At 32.6% G+C, this 23,590-nt stretch overlaps 3 protein-coding genes across 5 annotated transcripts; 1 reads left to right on the forward strand and 2 right to left on the reverse strand.

The window, feature by feature from the left end:
• Positions 1-689: 689 nt before the first annotated feature.
• LOC18097336 (lysine-specific demethylase JMJ26) lies at positions 690-15,300 on the forward strand. Of its 3 annotated transcripts, none has more exons than XR_002981152.2 (13): positions 690-929; positions 1,503-2,630; positions 2,771-2,883; positions 2,988-3,087; positions 3,282-3,414; positions 3,514-3,568; positions 3,667-4,363; positions 4,575-4,904; positions 5,588-6,010; positions 6,094-6,166; positions 6,266-6,351; positions 8,858-8,923; positions 14,733-14,856. XR_002981152.2 is itself a non-coding variant. In XM_024598471.2 (13 exons), the coding sequence occupies exons 2-13, from the start codon at positions 1,512-1,514 to the stop codon at positions 15,027-15,029; spliced, it is 3,324 nt and encodes a 1,107-aa protein (XP_024454239.2). In that variant the 5' UTR covers positions 691-929; positions 1,425-1,511; the 3' UTR covers positions 15,030-15,300. The 3 variants fall into 3 exon arrangements, 2 of the variants coding, with proteins under 2 accessions (XP_024454239.2, XP_024454238.2); XM_024598471.2 differs by lacking the exon at positions 8,858-8,923 and adding an exon at positions 14,955-15,300 and having other exon boundaries at positions 691-929; positions 1,425-2,630; positions 14,733-14,852; XM_024598470.2 differs by lacking the exon at positions 8,858-8,923 and adding an exon at positions 14,955-15,300 and having other exon boundaries at positions 693-929; positions 14,733-14,852.
• LOC18097340 (uncharacterized) lies at positions 12,321-22,840 on the reverse strand. Its single transcript, XM_024598482.2, has 4 exons — positions 22,393-22,840; positions 21,662-21,685; positions 17,261-20,913; positions 12,321-14,766 (listed from the first exon to the last, which is right to left on the reverse strand). The coding sequence occupies exons 1-3, from the start codon at positions 22,619-22,621 to the stop codon at positions 20,579-20,581; spliced, it is 588 nt and encodes a 195-aa protein (XP_024454250.1). The 5' UTR covers positions 22,622-22,840; the 3' UTR covers positions 12,321-14,766; positions 17,261-20,578.
• LOC18097339 (peroxidase 29) lies at positions 18,832-19,685 on the reverse strand. Its single transcript, XM_052452259.1, has 3 exons — positions 19,473-19,685; positions 19,189-19,255; positions 18,832-19,118 (listed from the first exon to the last, which is right to left on the reverse strand). Exons 1-3 carry the CDS (start codon positions 19,683-19,685, stop codon positions 18,832-18,834), a joined length of 567 nt encoding a protein of 188 aa, XP_052308219.1.
• Positions 22,841-23,590: the final 750 nt, after the last annotated feature.

The raw sequence follows: 23,590 nt of genomic DNA on the forward strand, positions 1-23,590 counted from the left end.
ATTTATTTTTGATATCAACATACGAAAACAATTCAAAAACATAAAAAATATTAATTTAAAATAAAAAAATACGGTGCCACCATAAAAAAATACTAAATATTTTTAAAACTATGATAAAATAAAAACACAATTTCAATAACATTACACCACACGAACCCTTAACCAAAAATTTGAATTACAAACAAAACATTTAACTGAAAAGAAAAATAAATAAATAATAGGTATATAGATTCAAATTTTAATTAAAAAAATAAGAAGAGTAGAAATACTTGAGTAGAAAATTTGTATAAATACAATCCCTCAAATTTTCATTACCTCCCCTTTGCATTAGTAGACTTACCTTATATAATAATAATAATTCAATTCAGAAAAGGAAAATCTGATGCACAATTACCCAAAACTATGAAAAGCCTCAAAAAGTCCATCTCCCCTTTTGATCTTTATTACCAAAATCGTATCCAACATGAACATAGAACACAAACAATTATAAGAATATTATATTTTTGTAGTTGATTTTGAAATATTTTGATATCATTACATTGAAAACATTAAAGAAACATATAAAAATGCTTCAATTTAATCAAATAATTCTTATTATTTATTTATTAGGTATTAGATGTCCTAAAAAGTGAAGTCAAGTCAAGAAAGAAAAAAAAATATGAAAAGGAAATAGACAAAAACAGTGTGCGTTTACAGAATTGAGAAAGAATCAATGGGTTTTTTTTTGTCGTTTTCTTTAAATAGTTAGAGAGAGAAGAGAGCAGCAGAGATTTGCTTCTCTTCTTGTCTTCATCTTTATCACCCCTATATATATATAAAAAATTAATCACATTGTTTTCCTCTCCCTCCTTCCAAACACTCTCGTTCTCTAACACATTCACCTAACAATATTAAAGTCATCATCTTTTTTATTTTTTACTTGTGATCAGGTTAGTTTCAAAATTCTATGTGTTTCTATGTTTTGTATGGCTGGTTTTCTGCTGATCAGAGGATTATGGATATGTAATTTTTTTATTGCATTAGATTAGAATTATGGGTTTTGATTGAATTTATGTTTGCTTATGCAATTGTGTGTTTCTATGATTTCAGTTTTACTAATATTTAATTTTTTTAATGTTTTTGTTTATGGGGTTTTGTTTTTTTATGATGTTTTAGCTGACTTGACTCCAAGTCAAGTCAATGCAACTGTTTTTTATTTCTGTCTGTTACTGTGAATTTGGCCCAGTTCTTTCTTTTTCTTTTTGTTCATAGTTAATTTTGTGTGTGTGATAAAAAACGATAGAAAAGTTTTAATTTTTGCAATATGGGGATTGTTTTCTTTTGATGGGGTTTTTGTTTAATGTGAAAAGAAGTGAGATTTTTAGATTTTGGCACTGGTGCTTGGTTAAAGGTTGATGGCTTTGTGTGTTTGATATTGTTAGCAGTGACAGACAATGGCTGCTGTGATTGCCAAGAGGTGCTAGGTTAAAGGTTGATGGTTTTTTGTGTTTGATGTTGTGCAGTGACAGACAATGGCTGCTATGATTGCTAAGTCTCGGATTAATAGGGGTGGTGGTAATAAAATTAGGAGATTTCAAGGAGCTGGTTTGAAGTTTTCATGCCGTGAAACAAGGGAAAGAGTTGAGAAAACCCTGGAAAATAGATTCAATGAGGTGGTAGCATCGAAGGCGAGAAGGAAGACTTCATGTAAGAAAGTGGAGGTAATTCAATTGTCATCAGACAGTGATGATGATGATGATGACTGGTCGCCCCGAAGGAGAAAGAAGGCTTTGAATAGGAAACTGATATTAGCCCCAGAAAGTGATCTTTCAGAGAGTGATCACCAGTGCTCGCCTTCGGAAAGAAGGAAAACTTTGTCTGAGCAGATTAAGGCACCCCCAGAAATTGAATTGTCAAAAACTGATGATGAGCAGTTTCTGGGAGCAAGAAGGAAAGCTTCATATGAGAAAATTAAGGCAGCCTCTGAAATTGAATCGTTGAAAAATGATGATCAGTGGTGTTCAGGAACAAGAAGGAAAGCTTCATCTAAGAAAATTAAGGCACCCTCAGAAACTGAATTGTTGAAAAGTGATGATCAACAGTGCATGGGAACAAGAAGGAAAGCTTCATCCAAGAAAATTATGTTAGCTCCAGATGTTGGATTTTCGGAGAGTGATGGTAAGTTGCCTCCAATGAGATTTGAAACCTCATCTAAGAAAATTAAGTCAGTTTCAGAAATTGAGTTGTTGAAGAGTGATGATGAGTGGTCACCGCGAGTGAGGAGAAAATCTTCATCTAAAAAAGTGAAGCCAGTTACGGTATCTGAGTTTTTGCAGAGTAATGTGGTCCCGAAGGGGCAGCAGAGCGGTTTAAACAAGCGTAGTAGAAGTAGTTCTGTAGGTGTAGATTTTGAGGGTGATTCAGAAGAGGATCTGTTAGAAGCAATTTGTGTTGTAAAAATGAGAGAGCGAAAACGAACTAGGAATTCAGGGAGGGATATAAATGAGAGAAGTCTGAAGGAGGCCAGAGAAAAAAATATAGGTTCTGTGAATTCTTCCTCATCTTCTTCTTCAGCATCAGCTTCTTCTAGCTCATCAGTTTCAAAACGTGATGGTTATTGCAATGGTGTGTCTGCAGTGAGAAATGTGAAGGTCTCGCATCGCATCCCTTTCAATTTGTTTTGGTGCTGCATTGAGTATACTCTGTAGCCATCTGTTGGAGAGAGTGGCCCCTGTTATACTGCATTTCATTTTTGTAGCTGAATGATGCTGATTTTTCTTGCTTCAAACAGGTCAAAGGACAAGATATCAAAAGATGTCACCAGTGCATGAAAAAAGAAAGAATAGTTGTTGTCCTTTGTAAGAAATGTAATAGAGTGTACTGCATACAGTGCATCAAGCAATGGTAAAGTTTCTAATGAGAAATCATATTTTCCAACGTGATTTGTTTTGTCTAGATGAACTTGGATATCCTTTTGTTTCTTATATTATCTCATTTGGTGTATATAGGTATCCTGAGATGACAGAAGGGCACTTTGCAAAACGATGCCCATTTTGTCGTAAAAAATGCAATTGTAATGTGTGTTTGCACTCAAGCGGGTTGATTAAGGTTGGTCCTGTGCTCATGTCCCTCTTTGCTTGTGATCTGTGAGGATATTTAAAGTTAAAAAGAAAAAAAAGAAGCGAAAGCTGCATAATGTTAAACACTTGACATATCAGCAGTTGGAGGATTTTTATTGCTGAAATTTACGTTGGATGTTTTTCACTCTTTCCTAAGTAGTTCATCATGTTTCTTGTCTCCAGACATCAAAAAGGGATATCACCAACAGTGAAAAGGTTCAGCATCTGCATTATTTGATCAAGTTGCTGCTTCCTTTTCTGGAACAAATCTGTGATGAACAAACTGAAGAAATGCAGATTGAGGCTGGCATTCGAGGTATCCTCTGTTTCTATGACAGAATTTGATGTGATCAAATGAGTTCTTCTGTTAAACTTCTTTTTGCTGATACCTTTTTGATGTGCTTGTGGCAACCAGGTTCCCCTTTTGATATAGCTGAGAACTTTTGCTACAGTGATGAGCGTGTATATTGGTATGCACCTTCTCTCCACTGAACAAGTAATTACCTTTTGATTTTAGTCACTCAATTAAAGTTCATTCACTGCTTTTCATTTGGGGATTGTGGAGCAGCAATCACTGCACCACTTCTATCATCGACTTTCATCGCAGCTGTCCAAATTGTTCTTATGAACTGTGCCTTAGTTGTTGTCGAGAAATTCGTAAGGGAAGCCTTTCAAGACGTGCTGAAAAGAAGTTTTGGTATGTGGATAGAGGCTCTGGTTATATGCATGGTGGAGATCCATTACCTTGTCATTCCCAAAATCCTTATGACCACATTGAGCCTCTAGTTCTATCATGGAATGCCAATGAAGATGGTAGCATTTCTTGCCCTCCAAATGAAATGGGTGGTTGTGGTGATTGTGCATTGGAGCTAAAGCATATCCTTCCGCCAAGACAGGTTGCGGAGTTGAAAAGGAAGGCAGCAGAATTATTGGAAATTTGTGGCACTGAACAGGCAAGTTTGATGTGCAAGTGCAATGAAACAGGGAAAGGACTGTTAAGAAGAGCAGCGTTTAGGGAAGGATCTGAGGACAATTACTTGTATTGTCCTGCCTCAAAGGATATTCTTGAGGATGAAAAACTTTTTCACTTCCAAAAGCACTGGGCTAAAGGTGAGCCAGTTATAGTTCGTGATGTTCTTGAGGAGACAACTCATTTGAGCTGGGAGCCGATGGTCATGTGGCGTGCACTATGTGAAAATGTGGATTCAGATATTAGTTCAAAGATGTCTGAAGTGAAGGCTATTGATTGTTTGGCATGTTGCGAGGTTTAGCTCCACTATCCTTCCCTGCACTTATTTTTCAACCAGGAACACTTGTCAAAGCCATTTGGATGACATAATGAGCAAAATCATCTGTTTTGCTTTATGAGTGATGGAAAAGAAATATGTTCCGCACATAGACTTTCTGAATTTCTTACTCTAAACTTGTTATATTTTACTTTTACTCACAGAATGCTGACTTTGTAAGAATATTCAGGTGGAGATTAATACCCGACAGTTTTTTAAAGGCTATATGGAAGGGAGAACATATCATAACTTTTGGCCTGAGATGCTTAAGCTGAAGGACTGGCCTCCATCAGATAAATTTGAAAACATTTTGCCACGCCATTGTGATGAGTTTATCAGAGCACTGCCATTTCAAGAATACAGTGGTCCAAATGCTGGAATCCTGAATGTTGCTGCGAAGTTTCCTGAAGAAAAGCTGAAACCAGACTTGGGTCCAAAAACTTATATTGCATATGGTACAAGAGAAGAGCTTGGAAGAGGGGACTCGGTGACCAAGCTTCACTGTGATATGTCAGATGCGGTACATTTTATTTTGTGTACAATTTATTTTGTGTAGTAAAAGATGGTTATTTGAATGATGAGCAATTCCGTGTGCCAAAAACTGTTATTTATCTAATCTCAAATTTCTGTTAAGTATATGCATCCTGATGTCCAAGAATAAATTTAAGTGGGCTCCTACAGTTCCAAGCAAATTTGTCCTCTTATCACATAAATCACAGGAATCGATAGGTTTGCCAGTTTAAATTATATTATATTCCTTTCAGTTTAAGATGAGATAGCAGAATTTGCCTTTTGGTTGTAGAATGTGCTGTTTACTTGGGAGCATCAGGTTCTTTATTAGGCAAAGAAAGCTGATGGTCCAAGTATTTGACTTTTGTGTGCATCAGCTAAAGTCATTCGTATCTTTATTGCAATATTGTGCTTTGAATTGCATTTCTGTGCTGATGTCTCAAATGTCTATTATCGAACAAAAATATTCCCTTTCAATTTTCATACCAACTTTCTATGAATTTGTGTTCCAAATTTGCATAATGGGCAGCAATTTAGAGTTTTACTGGAGCAAGCTTTGAGCTCTGAAGGTGCTTGGCATTCAATAGGCCAGAACTTGGAATGCAGTGATTGTTCATAATACATCATTTATACTTGTTGATTTCTTGTCATACTTTTTTTTTTAATTAAGGGAAAAATTGTTCTCTGATGCAGGTGAATATTTTGACACAAACTGCTGATGTACTATTAAGTGAAGCACAACGCTCTGCCATTGAGCAGTTGAAAATGAAGCACAGGGAACAGGATGAGAAGGAACATTTAGAAAAAGACAAGGTAGACAATCCTCACATTGAACTTGATCAGGGAAATGATAGTTTGAAAGAAGAGAATGATGTCTCAGAAATTAGAGGGCCACAGCCGCACCCCTCTGAAATTAATGAAAAACTAAAGAACTCTGAAGATGTGTTAAGAGGAGCTGCACTTTCTGGTTTACCCTCAGAAGGGGAGACAGCGGACACAGCAGGTGGTGGCGCTTTGTGGGACATTTTCAGGAGGGAGGATGTTCCCAAGTTAGAGGAATATCTTAGAAAGCACTTCAAAGAATTCAGGCACACTTTCTGTGCCCCCGTAGAACAGGTATATTCTATGGTTCTGTGTCTTTTTTTTTCTTCAGCCCTGTTCGTTGCCATTGGTACCGAAAATTAACTGGTTACAAGTAGGTCGATCATCCAATTCATGACCAATGTTTCTATTTAAATTTGGAGCATAAAAGGAAATTGAAGGAGGAATTCGGTGAGTAATTGTAAAACACTGGTTTTATTTGCTTTTGACGTTTTAGGTCCAATATATTCTGTATAGTTTGTTAATCACTTTGATTCGTTTACACGCCAGGAGTTGAAGCCTGGACATTTGAACAAAGAGTTGGAGAGGCTGTATTTATACCCGCTGGATGCCCACACCAAGTTAGGAATCTTCAGGTGCGTCCTTAGACTCCTTTTTCCTTCTTCTAATATGTAAAGGTTTTGTTATTAACTATAAACTAAAAAAGAAATGGTTTTGCTATAACTCTTCTTTAGAAGTACTATTCATTTGAGTGGTGTTTTGTTTTTTGTTTTTTTTTTTAATTTTTTTTTTAATTTTATATTTTAATATTAGATTTGTTTTTTTTATTGAGTTATTATACTCTTATAATATGGATCGTATAATATGGATCGTAGGTTTAACAAGTTAATTTGATTGACTCAAGTTTTTTTTTTAGTTTTTTTTTCAATTTCATTATTTAATATTAGGTTGATGGAGAATTTATTTTGTTTTGTTTATTTTCTATTATGTTATTTCAGCTTGATGACCTAAGAATAGTATTTAATGAGTTAATTTGAGTTGATACAGGTTGTTTTTTCTGTTTTCTTTAGTTGATTTCTTTTCAAATTCATTATTCAACATCGGGTCGGTTGAGAATTAAGCTTTTATAATCTATTTTGATTTGCTTTCTATGAAGATATTTTGTTCTTATGATCAAAGTCGTGGGTTTTGGTATATTTAACCCTAGTTAAATCAAGTCATTTTTTTATTCTCTTTCTAAAAGATTATCTCAGTCTCATAATCCAGGTTGAGTCTTTCAACATTTGATTTTATTTTTATTGGGGTATTCTTGTTTCATGACCCGGGTCACAAGTTTTGTTGGTTAATCTAATTGGCTCAGTTTTTTTTAAAATTGATTTTTTTTTCAGTTTCATCATTTAATATTGTGTTTGATTGAGAATTAAACTTCATGATTTGTTTTGGTTTACTTTTTATTAGGTTATTCCGGTCTCATGGCCTGGGTATAATGTTTAACGGATTAACTCGATTTGACTTGACTTATTTTTTATGTCATTTTTTAATTAAAATTGATATAAATTTCATGATTCAACATTGACTCCAACATAAGTAATTAAGAATTAAGTTCTACAATTTGTTTTGATTTATTTTTTATAAGGTGATCTAAGTCTCATGATCAAAGTTGTGGATTTGACAGGTTAAGCTTAGTTAAATTAGATCATTTTTTTTATTTTCATTCTATTAAGTTATTTCAATCTGATGACCCAAGTAATGAGTTTAACGAATTGACTTAGGTTATTTTTTATGTTTTTTTTCCAATCTCATCTTTTAATATTGGGCTAATTAGATATTGAAATTTGTAATTTATTTTGATTTGCTTTCCAAGAGGTTATCTCGGTTTTATGACCCGAGTCGCGGGTTTGACATGTTAACTCAAGGTTTTTAGGTCATTTTTAAGGGTTTTTTTTCTTCAAAATCATCTTTCAACATTAGGTTGATTGAGAATTAAAATTTATAATTTGTTTTAATTTGTTTTCTATGAAGTTATTATAGTCTCATAATTTAGGTCGCGGATTTGACATCTTAACCTGAGTTGACTAAAGTCAATTCAATATGTTGTTATCTTAATATTAAAAAAATGTGTCATTTTGAATTATTTTTTTTTTGTTAAACTATGTTTTTACGGGTTGTATGAGTTGTTTTTGGACTTGTCAAGTCAACCGGTTTATATTGGGTTAACCTTCACACGATTTAAATTTTTTTTCTGCTAGAAAAAAATATTAGCGACATCTAAATATGTTTTTTTGTTCAAGAAAAATTTGACATGACCGACATTGTAGTGCGGGTCAATGATCTAATTATAAACTAAAAAGAAGGGGGTTTTATTGTACCCCTCCTCACAAAAAGCTATTTATTTTTATAATGTTTTGGTTTCTTTTGTTTTTTCTTTGCTTTGATTTTATTTTTTATGTTTTAATATTAGATTTGTTTTTTATTGAGTTATCACACTTTCATGACATGGATTATGGGTTTAGCGGGTTAACTCGGTTGACTCAGGTTTTTTTTCTTTTTAATTAACTTTTCTTTTCCAATTCCATCGTTGATTAAGAATTAGACTTTATGATTTGTTTTGTTACTTTCTATTATGTTATTTCGACGTCATGCTATTTTTTAATTTTTTTTCTATGAGATTATCCCGATCTAATAACTCAAGTCATAGGTTTAACGGATTAACTCGGATCATTTTTATGTTATTTTTTTAATTGATTTTTTAATCTCATCATTTAATATTGAGCTGATTAAGGATTGAAATTTATAATTTGTTTCAATTTGTTTTTCATGGGGTTATCTCGATCTTATAACCCAGATTGTAGGTTTGACATGTTTTAGATTTTTTTGAATTGATTTTTGTTTTTTAATTTTATCCTTCAATATTAAGTTGATTGAGAATTAGGTAATATAATTTGTTTTAATTTTTTTTTTGAGTTATTATATGTTCTTATATTAATATTAAAAAATATATTATCTCATTTTTTTTTAAACTCATACAATAAATCAAAAGTTACATTAAATCAATTTTCACTTTTTTTTTCCTGGAGCGCCTGTAGCACGGAATAATCTTATATCATGCTAAACTAATTTGCCCTTTCTTTTTGTACAAAGTAAAAGTGTTTTCTCACATGAACCGCTGCTGGAGTGATGAGACAAAGTAATCATCGCCATTGAATTGTGAGCCCCTCTATTTTATGCCATGTTGTAATGTTTTTTTTTTAAAAAAAAAATTATATTAACATATTAAAACAATCAGTGAGCATTTATAAAAAATATTAATTTAATATTTTTTTAAATATATTTTTAAAACATATTCAAATATTATTTCAAACATGAAAATAAACTATGCCTTACCCTGTCTATTTTTCCTTCTCAACATGCTTTTTTTTTTTAAAAAAAAAAATCAGGTTGAGAAGAAAAAACTAACGGGGCTACGTAGCAAACACCATACTGCATTGCAAGAATCATCTACAACTATAGCCTGCCTTTCACAACTTCCCACCATAATAGTTACATAGCCTAATTTAGACACAAATTTATCTTCTAATTGTTTTGTAAAAAAGAAAGAAAAATCCTTCGCCAAAAGTTGAAAAAAGCTCACAAACAGTCTTTGACTTTTGTTAGATTTTTTAAAATGTCTTCATTCTTATTTTCTCTCTTTGAAGCCTAACCTCAACGTGTTTATTTAGTTTAGGAAAATGTTTTTCATAATGATGTTTTTATTTTCTTTCTATTTAGTTTAGAAAATAAATATTGAAATTGGTAATCTAATTTTCCTTTCCTAGTTTAAGAACTCCTAAAATAATCCAGTAATTATGGATTGAGATTTTTTTCCTATTTAAGGTGAACCTAATTATTTCCTATTTAGTTTTGGAAAATAATTTCCTTTATGACTTATTTTTTATCTATTTTGTTTAGGAAATCAAATATTGAAATTGATAATTTTCTTTTTCTTTTTTTAGTCTGGGAATCCTTAAAATAACTTGATAATTGTTGATTGAGATTCTTTTTCTTTTTAAGGTAGACTTAGAACTAGTATAAATAAGATTATTTAGCTTGTATTTCAGCAAAATATCACATTTTTATTTTTCAAATAAAATAATGAATTAGGGTTCTATGTGACAATCCTATTCGACTTCAATTCTCTCTTTCTAGCTTGTTGTCTTCTTGTTTGTGTTTCTGTCTACATTAGTTGATGTCAAAGTCTAATGATTCTTGGTGGTTTTGGTTGGAAGTCATAGAGGACGTTTATAAGAGCTCAATAATTCCTGGTGATTAATTGTTATATGTTGTTGAATAACCATGGCTGGAAGAGGTCGCAAAATAGGACTTGCTTGTTTATAAAGGGATGAGAGGTTTCCCTCGAGAAATAGACATCCAAGAGCTGGTGATAGAAGACTTATAGAGACGAATTGCAGAATTGAAAAGAGATGTCAAGGAACTGGTTATAAAAGATATGTATAGATAGATTGCAAAATTAACCTGTAAGTTTGCAAAGGTGAGAAGCTCGGGAGGTTGTGAGAAGAGTAATCGCATATTTATGGTTAATTTTGAGAACTCGTTTTAAAAGCATGAGCAGAGGAAATGAATATGATGTTCAAACTAAAAGGTTTTAATGATTCTAGTTCTTTTTTTAAAATCAACCATCAAATTTTGACGAGGATGACGTTGAAGTAGAAGAACTAGATGCAATTTTCTTGGTTTGTGATGACTATAGGAAGGAACCAAATTAGATGTGGTTCTAGAAGTGATTTTTTATGAATCACATTGTGAAGGTTATGGTTCCCATGTGCTTGAGGAGGATTTTGGAATTGATAAGGTTAAAGTTGATGTTCTTGTACTTCAGATAAAAATTGTGAAGAGGATTTTCAAATCTTCTCTTAACTCCAAGATTGGTTTTATTGTTATGGAGGTTGAGCATGTTGTTAATAAATATGATGTTTCTAATGGAAAGGCTGAGCCTGTAACTTGTTGGAAACTTTTGATTGGATATTCATGAGATTGATGCAAAGGTATTAGGAACACACAATGAAATGGATCACACATAAAAGAATGTTCATGGTGGATTATAGTTTCTGACTGGGGTATGAACTTAGGACGAGTTCCAACTCGAGGAGACTGATGATGAGCTTTTTTGGAAAAATAAATATTTTCCTTAATTTTATGGTTTTTTATTTTTTGTTATGTATTATTATGCTTTTTTTTTCTATTTGAAGGGAATAGTTTTTCTATTTTTTTCAATTCAGTTTTACTGGGATTTCTTAGTTGTTTCTATATAAAGGATTGTAATAGTCTTTTAGCAAGTGAAAACTTTTATAAATAAAAATGAAGTATTTTAGGAGTCTCCCCATGTTTATTGTGTTTTTTTAAAAGGTTTTGACTTGTAACAAACCTATTATTTTTTATTCCAACTCGTGTCAAAAAAGCTCTTGGTAGTTGGTATATGATTTTTTTCTCCACCACTCCAAACTCCACATTGTAATGATCCAATACTTATCTTTTTACACCAGTAAAAACATTTGCTTGTGTCAATCATACAAAAACAATAATTGTTCATGATAAAACAAGAGAAGCCAAAATCAATCAAATACAATGGAATTGACTGCGTTGAAAGAGTCTTGTTCAACCAAGAGGATTAAAGAAACAATTGACTAGCTGACTAAGCAACCGAGAGTTACGAGTGACCATGGAAAAGAGATCGATTACAAGAGTTTGAACGCGCATAAAGAACTAGAAAACTTAATTCTATTCGAAGTGAAAGTCTTTAATGGAATAACTAATTAGAAGTCACATATTAGCCTAAGATTCACTTGAATATCAATTAAAGAGGAGTTTAGTTTATATTAGGATTCAATAAAGCTTTCTTATTTGATATCAATATCTAATTTATCAATATCTGTATAAAATTAGAGTTATATTTTTTTAGATATGTTTCAAACTTTGTACAAGCTTTCCATTTATTCTCTTACACTTGTTTTCTACCGTATACTTGTTGGTGGACAACACAAATAACATTTGTAAGGTTCGAGGTTCGGTATCCTTACATTTTGTATGATTTTGCGGGCTTACTACGTGCTTTCCTCCAAGATTAAGTTTTTAATTATAGCTTCTCCTAGGTGAAATGAAGAAACATAATTCAAATAGCATAATTGATCCAAAAGTATTTGGACCTTGACTCGAGTGGGCCATACTCTCAACTTAACAAAGTTTGTATGGAAAAAATTATTATGAAGACTTGTTCTCCCAAATCATTGTCACACTTAGACAACTTGGCAAAATTTGTTGGAACCTATATATCTACGTGCGGGTCCACTAAAATTTTGTGTTTACTAACATTATCATTCCATGTTTATAAAATTAGTCTTAAGCATTTCACACAACCAATAGGTAAACCAAACCAAAAAAAAAAAATTAATTGTGGGGAACTTGGTTTTGTGTTGTTTAGTTCTTCAAGAAATGGAAGAAATAAATAACTAAGTTGTCAAGAAAACCATCAATTAGTAAAAATGAGAAATTTTAAACATATCAATTGGCAAATTCATAGATTTAATTCCTATTAGATGTGTCAGGGACCTTCCAATAAATCTATTGAGATTGGTTCTATTAATAAAATCTCATCATCCATACACTACAAATTGATGTGGTATATTCAAATCATAACATATCAACAATGATGTTATATGTATCATGGGAAAAAAAATTCATTAAATTCAAGGAAATATTAACTAAGAAAAAAAATGGTTGAAAACCAACATACTACAAAATACTGAGCTCAGCTATCTATGAACCGCTACACCTCTTTTTGGTGGTGATCACTTCGCACATGCATTTCAACAAAAAGCTTCATTGGACTTGACTCATTCAAGATACAAATGTTGTCAATTAAATATATTTATAAAAAACAACTAATAAAAAATGGATGTAATAAAAAAAATCTTATCATCCGCTTCGCATGCGAAATGAACAGAACAGAGTCGCTGGTGTGCGTGGTAATGAAATTGTGAACACGTCGATTTTGATTTTCCGCATTGGAATGTGATCGTCACGTGAAACACGTGGACATCACATGCTAAATATATTTGCTGGAGCTCAAAACATCATTCAACTCCTTAGCATCAATATCAATAAAACATTCTTGGTGATGCGAAAATTTAAATTTTCTTCTAAGCCATTAGACGAAACAACTCGATATAGATTAACTAACTCACCAAGTTGAAAGACATCATTTCCCACAGTTAATTTACTATGACAATTAATTATGTTATAACCAGCCTCACTTAACTCATGATATGACTTGATGGTGAACATTTGTGCAACAACCGATAATTTAGTGTGATTTGTGCAACTATCTCATAATAATTCGTCAAAATTTTTCAAAAGGTCAAAAAACCTGGTTGTATTTGCATTAAGTTCTTCATTTACTATTGAACATTAACCATTATGACCCTGATTCACTCTCATCGCATCTATAGCTATATTCCTATAAGGATTACTATTGTTATCTACAACTCTATACACATTGTTAGAACTAGAAGTTGACCCAACCATCATTTCTATCATTTCTATCATAGTATCATAAGGAACATATGATTCTCTGTGTGCATACCAACACGGGTATTTCTGCATGATTTTTTTTTATAGGAGATGCATCGTTACAACATCTGGATCAAGAAAATTTTTATTTTTATACCTTTTGTATGATCATCTAATACTCATTCCCCTAATATTTCTCGAATTAGATAGTGTGTAATCAATAAAACCTTGAACCCATTACAATAATAGATCATTCGCAACCCTTGGATGAATCTCTATACATTCATAAATGATCATCCATTATTTATATCAAATCTATATAAAATAATGATGACATATATTAATTAAATACATTAATTAAATAAATTTGCAAAAATATTGATTTAACTTAAACTTATTCAATCTATTTTAATACTACTTTTAATTCATTATCAATTATCTATATAAATTTAAATTTTTACACATTTACCAAAAATTTCAACTCGACAATAAAATTGACAAGATATAAAACGAACTTGTTAAATAAGCTATTATTTATTTTATCACAAAACATCTAAGTAAAAAATTCAACATAAGTTTTATCAATTTACAAAGAAATATAATTTTACAAAATTTAAAACAAACCCTAGCATATACAAATTACAAATCCATACAACAAATTTATACGAGAAAAAACTATAAAACAAGTAAATATTCAAACAAAATATATATATACTATAAAAATATGCAAAAAATAAAAATAAAATTGAGTTCAAATAAAAAAAGATAAATTTGCTTACTTAAAGTATAAAATCCTTAATAAAATTTGAATTAAAACACGAATGCTGACAAACTAAGTGTTGTGATAGCTAAATTTGTTGTGGAAGATTAAATTGTATTGAGATTAGAGGTGGTTTTTTTTGCAGAAATAAATACATAAAAAACAAGAAATAAAAGAGAAGGGTCAATCGCTAGGTCATAAATAAAATATTACCGACAAAATTATTTCATCAGTAACTCCATCAGTCATTCCGGCGGTAAAAATATCACATCACCATATAATTTGTCTTTTTTAAATCCTATTGTAATACCCTTTGTAATTTTCTCGGTATATATCAAGGAAATTTTTTCATTGGTATATTTACAAATGTACTTTACCTTCAGGTTAATTCTATTTGTAATGCCATATATAAAAATTACTTGTCATTGTACTGTTTGACTTTTTTTTTTCATTATTTATTCTCTCACTGCAATTCTGTACATACTAAGGGAATTTTTCTGTCGATGTTTACCGATAAATACAAAAATGAGAAATTATATCACTAAAGGTCATCGTAATATACCAATTAAAAAATTTCACTGGTATTTCTATTTATATTTATTAATTTTCTGGTAGTGGACCACAAGAAATTGCTGAATATCTTTTATTGTATTGTTGAACAATGTCTGAATTGCTTATGTTTTATCCATGCAGTCTTGTACTAAAGTTGCTGTAGATTTCGTCTCTCCTGAAAATATAAAGGAATGCCTCCGGTTAACTGAAGAGTTCCGACAACTTCCGATGAACCACAGAGCTAGAGAAGATAAACTTGAGGTAACTTCTTTCCTGTAACATATTTTGCATGGATTACATTTTCATAACTTAGCTTCCATGAGTAACGTGGTTTTCTTCTTCCCTTTTATCAATGTGTAACAGATAAAGAAAATGATAATTTATGCAATTGATAAAGCCATTATTGACTTGCAAGAGCTAATAGAATCCCGGCGATGAGCTTTTCTACCTGTTTCGAACAGGCAGGTTTACGACACAGATACAGCAGCCATCTCCAACAGGCAAGCAAACAACACATACATTCGCGTCTTGGCAACACTTTTTTTTAATTTTTCTTTTCAGATTTCCATAGAAACATTGCCAAGATTCTGCTGGCATGGCTGCAACTTTAGGTTATATCATATATACTCAAGGCAGCATTTTGCTCAGAGTTGCCATTTAACTTGAAGGTTTAATTAGTGATCCATAATTTGAACATATTTGAAAATAATGAGATATGATGTTGTTCATCTCTGAAATGAAAAAGGTGGAGAAAAGAAATAATAATGCAATGGAAAAGAACTATTATTTCCTCTTTTTATCTTCATCAAAAGTTTAATTAGGGCAAAGATTTCAGAAATAGATTTTTTTTTGTGTTTCTTGAATTAAATATGTTTATATTTTTTTATATGAATTTTTTTTTTATTTCAACATTTCAAATTTATTTGTGAGGTGCTAGCTAAACAATATTTTCAAGTGTTGAAAGTAGTGTTATTAAACCCGGACCGGCCCGACAGGTCGACCCGGGACCCGGGGGCTGGACCGGTTCGGGTTTGTCAAAAGACCGGTCAGTGCAACGACCCGGTCAACCCGTGACCTGGGTGAGACCCGGCCAAGACCCGGTGGTTTTTTTTTTCAAATGTGGGATTTGAAACCTATTAGTATATATACTCTATATTCCGAAGAAAAAAATTATGTTTTTTCAATGTGGGATAAAAAACTTTTTGATTTAAATACTTCAACTTAAAAGGATAATATAGTATCTTTTTAATGTGGGATTTGAAACCTATTAATATATATACTCAATATTCACAAGAAAAAAACTATGTCTTTTTAATGTGGGATTTGAAACCTATTAATATATATACTCAATATTCACAAGAAAAAAACTATGTTTTTTCAATATGAGATTTGAAACTCATTAGTATATATACTCTATGTTTCCAAGAAAAAAATTATTTTTTTTCAATGTGGGATTGAAAACTCATTAGTATATATAATTTATGTTCACAGTAACCAAACAACCATTTTATAATACAATCAACTAGTTCAAAATTCAAATTTAAAAAACAAAAAAACCCACTTTCAACACTAAACTTGAGGTTCAAATATTAGGAAGATAATTTCAGGCATGTTTGGAATTGTGGTTGTGGCGACGATTTAAAGTGTTATTTTGCTTAGAAATGCATTAAAATAAAATTTTTTATTTTTTAAAAATTATTTTTGACATCAACACATCAAAACATAAAAAAATTTTATTTTAAGCAAAAAATAAAACAATTTTAAAATTTTTAGAAACGCAAAATATACCTTCATCCAAACTTGATGAATATCATTCTAAATAGATAGAAATTATTTTAACCCGATCAAGTTCGAGTAAAACTAAAAGGCAAAAGATTTAGCATTGAGTAAGGTACAAATATTGTTATACACAACCTGAAATAAATAAATAATCTTAAAGTTTGAAAAAATTATCTTTTATATATATATATATCAAGTTAATTATCTACTAGATAATTGTAAATTATAATATTCGTAATGGATATCCAATAAATATCAGGTTTAAATTCATACATAGATTGTAATACATGAATATTCATTATTATCCAAGACCCGTTAACTATAACGCTCCAAGGTAGCAAGATTCATTGTAAAGTTCGTCTAACCAGCTCAAAACCTAACGATATGGGTATGAGAGAGAGAGAGAGGAGAGGGGATCGGTGAAATAAACTTGTCTATGAAAATGCTGACCATCTATACTTGAACATAAAGACCCTACAAAGCTTAAGAATCTCATTTTCATGCTATGGACGGATCTATCTAGCAATCCTTGTGACTTAATCATAGAGTGTAAATCCTCGTCTTTAATTTTGAGATGTTTGGATGGTGCTTGGGGTTTGATGGTTAGAGGGTATAATTCTTTTATTGCTAGAGATTTGAATTTTATCTTGGTTGGTGTGCTTGGATTCGATCATGATTTTTCACCTAACCAAAGCTAGAATATTTTTAAAAAAAATAAAATAATTTTAGTCAAAATTACATCCAAAAGATTTCTTTTTCAAATGGAAACCCAAAACCTAAATTATTAAGAATACATCAATGCTTACAAAATAAGAGAACAAATTCAACTATGAAGGATAATAATTTAATATTTAAGAAATTTGATTTTCTCATTCAAACAATGAACTCACCTTATATTAGCAATCCCAATCTTTGTCAACATTTGCAAACTCAATGAAACTAATTCTTCAACATTGAGAAAGAGCTTCACCAACAATCTCCAGCTTCCTCCATCTTTGAGAGTAGTTGTGGTTGAGAAGTCTTTATTTATACTCCAATAATGGATCCACTAGGGTTTCCTTATCTTTTCTAAATGGCAAAACTACCCTTATCAAAACCTCATTACTTTCTTTTTCCCTCTTTCTTAGATGGACATAAAGGTAATCTAATATAAACTCAGCCGTAATGCAAGCTAACCGACTCATGGGAGGATTTTGCGGAAAAACACTTATTACAATCAAAAATTTTGATATCAGTATAATTATAAAAAAATTAAAATAATTAATTTAAAATTAAAATAAAATTTAAATTTTTTTAAAAGTATGGTAGGATGATAATGTCAAGTAAAACCTTCATCTTTCCCATCCTTTTTCATCTTAGTATCTCACTAGACTTATAATGTTTAAGTGTTGAAATGAGATTTAAAAAAAAAACAACATAAAAAAACCGATTATGACAAACTTGTAACTGTGATAATTAGGATCGAGTCAACTCGAAATATCTCATCAAAATAGAGGTCTAGATCAAGAGATTTAAATAACCCGATAAGAAAATAAAAAAAATTATAAAGCTTTTCATTTAAAACAAATCATGACCTGAGTCATTAGAGACGAAGCATCCTATTTATAAAAACTATGAAGTCTAATTCTTAATCAATCAAATGTTAAATGATAAAATTAAGAAAAAGAATTTTAATTATACAAAAGAATTTAAAAAATATAGCAATTAAAAGAATAAATAAAAAATTAAAATACAAAATAAATTTTATATTTAATTAAAAAGTGAAATTGAAAAAAAAATTCAAATAAGGATATTTTGATTGAATTTTTTCTTTTTGTTTACATTATGAGGAAGGAGATGCAGGATGATAGAATTTCAATGGGAATTATGGATATGATAGATGATGGGAATGGAAGTGTGGAGGATGGAAAAATAAAAGATAGGTTGTGTTCAACTCTTTAGAGACAGATAACACCATTGGAGAGAGGAATAACAAGGTTTAAACTCACAAATCTCAATGATACAGTCACACCATAAAGAGATTAGAGTTTAGGATAAGTTCACCAATCAATGGAATCCACCAAAGAGATTGGCGGACGGATCACCCATTCACCCTCAGTTCACTTTGTTGCAGTATCTCCTGGCCTGTCCTTTCCCTTCTGTAAGAACATTAGTTGCAAAGTACTTTCTTCATGCCACCATGCCCTAAATGGCCAGTATTTCTTGTCGTCTATTTTTTATGGTGTTCTGCTGTTTTTGGTAGTTACTTCCATGCTATCTGTAGCTGCATTAATGACAGTAGCAACCTTAAGGTTGCAATAAGTTCCTTGTACTGGCATGCTTAATTAAGGGTTAAGTGATTTTTAATCTCAGAAATGCAAGATGCATTAATTATGAACTGGCATTGATAATCTTTAATGTCATAAAGGTCTGAAGTTGTTTCTCAATATAAACAGCAGTACTGGATTGTGTTAATAACTCATTAACCCAAGATGGCCACTGATACCTCCAAATCCATCCCTTTAGACATGAAAATATGAAGCAATTCATCAACTGTTACTGCTGGTGAAGGAAGAAGATCATCAGACTGTTTGTTGTTACTAGTGGTAGAGTCTTTCCTTCCTAAAGGGATCTGAATTCGGGGTCCTCCGGAGAAGTCTACTGATTCCTTAGCTGCTAATACGATAATATCTGCACAAGATACCTGTCCTGGACACTCAGCTTCCAGTACAGATTTTATATACCCTATTGCTTCTTGCTTTCTGATACCTACGTTTTTTGAAGAAAACAATTCAGAATTGCCTGAATCCAGCAAGATCGACGCGTCACATATGCATACAGAAAGTGAGAGGATTCTCATGCAAGAACAATAAACCTAACTTAATAACACTACTGTCTACTGGTGCCTTGTACAAGCAATATCAACCAATCATTTTCAGCTTATAAGCGAATCCATATAATACATAGGTTCAGAAGAAGAAAGAAGATACAGTAGCAAGGATTATACGAGCCATGACTTGAGTTCAAAATGCAGGACACCATAGAAAGAAACCATATGTTACAATGACATTACCATATTTTTTCTAAGCAGAGAACAAACAAGGAAATATAATTTTTTTTAACCTGAACTTGGCAGTCATGGAACATGAGCCTAAGAAAAGCAGCTGGTGCTGTAACATCCACCAAGAAAATGCCTAGCATTTCTTGCCTAACTATAGTTTCCACATTTAGACACGAAGATCTGTAGTAATCATATGTAAGCTGGGATTGGCCAACACCAACTCTGATCGCTAACACTACCACCACTAACATAAAAATCAGAGAAACATTTCCCATCTTCTCAACTCTGTTTCCCTCCCCAATAATCTAATGAAGTAGTGGTGTGAGATGTGAACTTATATAGTTGCAGGGAAGACTAAATAGTAGTGGTATCTAGCCAAATTGGCCTTGTTTTGACAAGTGAAATATGAACTAGGCAAGCCAGCCATGCCATTGCTTAATTTGGGCCCTTGCCTAGCTTCAGACAAACTTATCTTTCCGTTCATAAATAACCGTGTTGCACCATACGATCTTTCTTCCTTTCTTGTTTGCAGTCCTATCTGCAACTTTTCTCATCATTGACTTTTTTCAGCTAATTAGTTAGCTGGTTGTGTCCTTGTTAATGCACACTAGAAAGAGCAAGAGGACCTGATACTGGCCAGACTGATAAATGGCCTAATTAAAACCATCTCTCCTTTTTTTGGGTACTGGGGAGAGGCTCGAACGTGAGACTTTTTACAAGAATGGAGATATGAGTAAAAGTTGAGCTACAATTTCTTGAAAAATGCTTCCATTGTGAAGTCCTAGTCAATTGAATCAAAAGTCCTGACATCCACTTATTTGCCTGCTCACTTAATGAAGGTCTACAAATTAGTTGTCTGGTGGAAGATCAATGGAGAATGCAGGTGTCTTATATCCACGAATTGCTGTCACATTTATACTAGCATCTGCCATAACCGAAGTCAACAAAATTGCTTTAAATGCTAGAGTACGATGCAGCTGGTAGTTGTTATATTGCCACACAGGAGAGCCAAAGGTAACCTAAGCACAAGACGTTTAACAGATTGCAGAGGAAAGAATTGGATAGCATAATTGAGTAAGTTAAAAAATGAATTAACTAGGATCAAAACTCAGATTCGAAATGGTTGTGCTTCAACGTGCTACATTGGATTTCCTCAGAATTACCTAATCTATTCGAAGTTTTGATTAACCTGAGACCTCATGAGGCCTTCTCTCCATCCTCTCTCGCGAGCCCTAAACTCCCATGTTGCACTAAGTTTCCTTTGTTCTTGTAATACTTCTTCAGCTCTTTCTCTTGCCGCTTCGCAGGTATCCATTCCAAAATTGCATTTCTCTGCTTCTTTCTGGTACTGAGATGTCATTCTCTTAGCCTCCAACAGCGCCACGTCTGCACGCTGCTGTTTTTTCTGAGCTTCTTCTTCATTTAACCTCAGTTCCTCTGACAACATATCTGTAAAACTTTTCTCTATCTCATGGCTCACTTCAGGATCATGCTTCATACAATCTAAAAGATTAGAAACACAATAACAGTAAATGTCAAAGGTCAAGAAATGGTATAACCCACTATAGATAATAGCATCCATAGAAATAGTGAAAAAAGCAGAATCACATCAATTTTCTTTCCTTGCATCCCGAAAACGTTAGTACTAGCATTTTTCAGAATTACCAAGTATTATCGTGTACACTAGACATGTCGACATTGACATCCTAACAGGTCTTAGATGTCTGAAGCTGACGAAACACCATTCTTCTGTAGAAAAGCAAGGCTCTTCCTTTTTCTTCCTTGCAAGATTTAATGTTGTTCTATTCTATAGGGACTAGGGAGCAGGCAGCCATGAGAGTAGATAACCAATGTTATGACTTGAAAGCATCCTGGATAAAGCTATTCATGTGTACAAGTACCAAATATCAGCCAATGAGCTATAACTCTTGGCTGGAATTAGTGTCCCCCCCCCCCCCCCCCCCCCACGAGATCTCGAGTTTGAACCTCTCCTTTGTAACGAAAGAAGAAAAAAAGGTACCATTTATCAGTTTTAGTTTGTTCCTTAACAGCCTTTTCATTTTCTTCTGATACTTTACAGGTAATAACCTTAAATCTAGACTGCTAAAGCATCCCTAAATACACATCATTCGTCAAAATACAAACAGAATTTAAATTTCAGCAATACCGTGAAAATTGATTTTCATAAAATTCTGGCTCATTATATCTTAGAAATCCCTTTCCACATGGCCTATGGGGAAGATAAACTAACCTGTAAAGGAGCTGTTGCTCAATCCTGAAACGAAAAAGACAAGAAAATCATCATGAAAAGCAACAGTAGAGTTGGTAGTTAGCCAGTACTGGCATCACTTAATACAACAATATGCACAACATCAAGAACAAATCCTCCAGGATCATCAGAGCAAACTAGAAAAAATACGTCAAACAAGCAGGTCATGGTCATCATCTAAAAGAAAATTAAACTTTTTCCTTGACAAGGAACTGGGATTTTAACAGGGATATGTAAGAAATTCCAAACATACTCCAGATTCATGTTTTGAAATTGTTTCAGCATTTTCACAGCTATAACAACTGAGCAACCTCCAAGTAATTGAATTGTACCATCAGATCAGACAAACTTAATCCACTAAAGCCATCTACAACCCCTAGTAATCAACATTTCAACATATAGTAGAAAACTAAAACCTTATTCTTCTCCCAATTGAAAAAAAAAAACTACAAAAATCAGTGATCCACAATAAACACACATAAATTAGCAAATTTTATGCCTAGAATCACACAATCAATCAACTTTTAGTAGTAAATTCAATGCTCCATCAATGCATTTTGGACACTTTTATCACCCCTTGAAAATCCAACCACAAAAACATAAGAAAATCTTGCACACTTACAAGGTTCATCAATTAAAAACCAAAACAAACTCAAACCAAAAAGGCAATACAATCAAACAACATACACATCCATGCATGTATATTTACATACCTTCAGGGAGGGTAAGGAGGGGTTGAGAAGAGCAATCACAGGAGCAAGGATGGCAACGAAGGGTAGAAGAACGAATCTTGGCCGTTAAAAATTCAGAAAGATGCCAATACAAAGGTCGGCCAACAATGTAGCCAACGAGGAAAAATCCTATGATAACCATCACCACCTTTATGGCTGCCTTTAGCTTAGGGCCTCTGCGCCTGTTGTTGTAGTAGTATTCATTCATCATTCGTTCTTTCTTACTCGGGCCAAAAAAAAAGTGTAATAGATTTGGATTTGAGGCAGTGAAAAGATATGCTAAGCTATGTAATGTTTATCATCTGGTAACTGCTTTCTGTTCTATGATGATGATGATCAAGTGTTTATTTTTATTTTTTCTTAATTATCTGAATTTTGGAATATATTTCCTTTAATTTCTCTCACTGAAATGGTAAAATTCTCCTGGAAATACGGTATTGGCGCCAAGCAAGGAACTTTAGACGTGGTGTCCTTTCTGATCGGTGGTGTTTATCACTTTTGTAGTTTTTGAGGGATTTAAAAAATGAGAAGTTAACAAGCTGTTTGGTAGAATGGTGAGTTGCAAATGAAAGTTAAACTTCTTTCCGTCCACTGTTTTCAAATCCGAACCATCCAACCGGGGGCTGGCATAAAACTCGATCCGGTCATCGACCCGGTCCAATAATCAAGTTACGAGTTAGATAAATTAACCCGAGTCAACAAAAAAAAATAATTTATAATATAAGTATCATGCCCCCTTTCACTTTTTGGACCAAAGCGTAACATTACATTACCACTTTAATAATAATAATAGTAGTAATAGTAATAGTAATTAATTCATTAAAAATCAGGCGCAAACATCTCTAGCATCTTAAAGACGATGAAATTTGTTCCATCAACCATTACGCAGAATCATGAATAACACTGTAATGGGTAATCGAAGATAGCAATTCATAAGTGATTCTTCCTTCGTGCTCGACAACAACCCCAACTGGAAGAACAAAATAATTAACCATGTATAGACGCAATGAACGAGCTGTACAGTAGAATATCGTCAGTCGCGGATCAAAGGATACCACCGCTTCGTTTCTCAATCAATGGGTCCGTGAAGGACAACCCATCAGCAAATTTCGGTTCCGTGAACTCATCACGGGGCTCCGGTCTCACAAACAATATGCTCTTGCTCTTGAGTTGTATGTGT

Source organism: Populus trichocarpa, chromosome 4 (assembly GCF_000002775.5).
Source record: "Populus trichocarpa isolate Nisqually-1 chromosome 4, P.trichocarpa_v4.1, whole genome shotgun sequence".
In the NCBI taxonomy this organism is placed as follows: Eukaryota; Viridiplantae; Streptophyta; class Magnoliopsida; order Malpighiales; family Salicaceae; genus Populus; species Populus trichocarpa.

Excerpts from the sequence above, each read along its gene's own strand:
- LOC18097336 (XM_024598471.2), top strand. The coding sequence starts at position 1,512 with ATGGCTGCTATGATTGCTAAGTCTCGGATTAATAGGGGTGGTGGTAAT. Across the intron at positions 3,088-3,281 it reads ACTCAAGCGGGTTGATTAAG|ACATCAAAAAGGGATATCAC; the intron begins GTTGGTCCTGTG and ends TCTTGTCTCCAG. Across the intron at positions 4,364-4,574 it reads ATTGTTTGGCATGTTGCGAG|GTGGAGATTAATACCCGACA; the intron begins GTTTAGCTCCAC and ends AAGAATATTCAG.
- LOC18097339 (XM_052452259.1), bottom strand. The coding sequence starts at position 19,685 with ATGGGAAATGTTTCTCTGATTTTTATGTTAGTGGTGGTAGTGTTAGCG. Across the intron at positions 19,256-19,472 it reads TCCATGACTGCCAAGTTCAG|GCACCAGTAGACAGTAGTGT; the intron begins GTTAAAAAAAAT and ends TGCTTGTACAAG. Across the intron at positions 19,119-19,188 it reads TGAGAATCCTCTCACTTTCT|GTATCAGAAAGCAAGAAGCA; the intron begins GTATGCATATGT and ends CAAAAAACGTAG.
- LOC18097340 (XM_024598482.2), bottom strand. The coding sequence starts at position 22,621 with ATGATGAATGAATACTACTACAACAACAGGCGCAGAGGCCCTAAGCTA. Across the intron at positions 21,686-22,392 it reads CCTCCTTACCCTCCCTGAAG|GATTGAGCAACAGCTCCTTT; the intron begins GTATGTAAATAT and ends TTTTCGTTTCAG. Across the intron at positions 20,914-21,661 it reads GAGCAACAGCTCCTTTACAG|ATTGTATGAAGCATGATCCT; the intron begins GTTAGTTTATCT and ends CTAATCTTTTAG.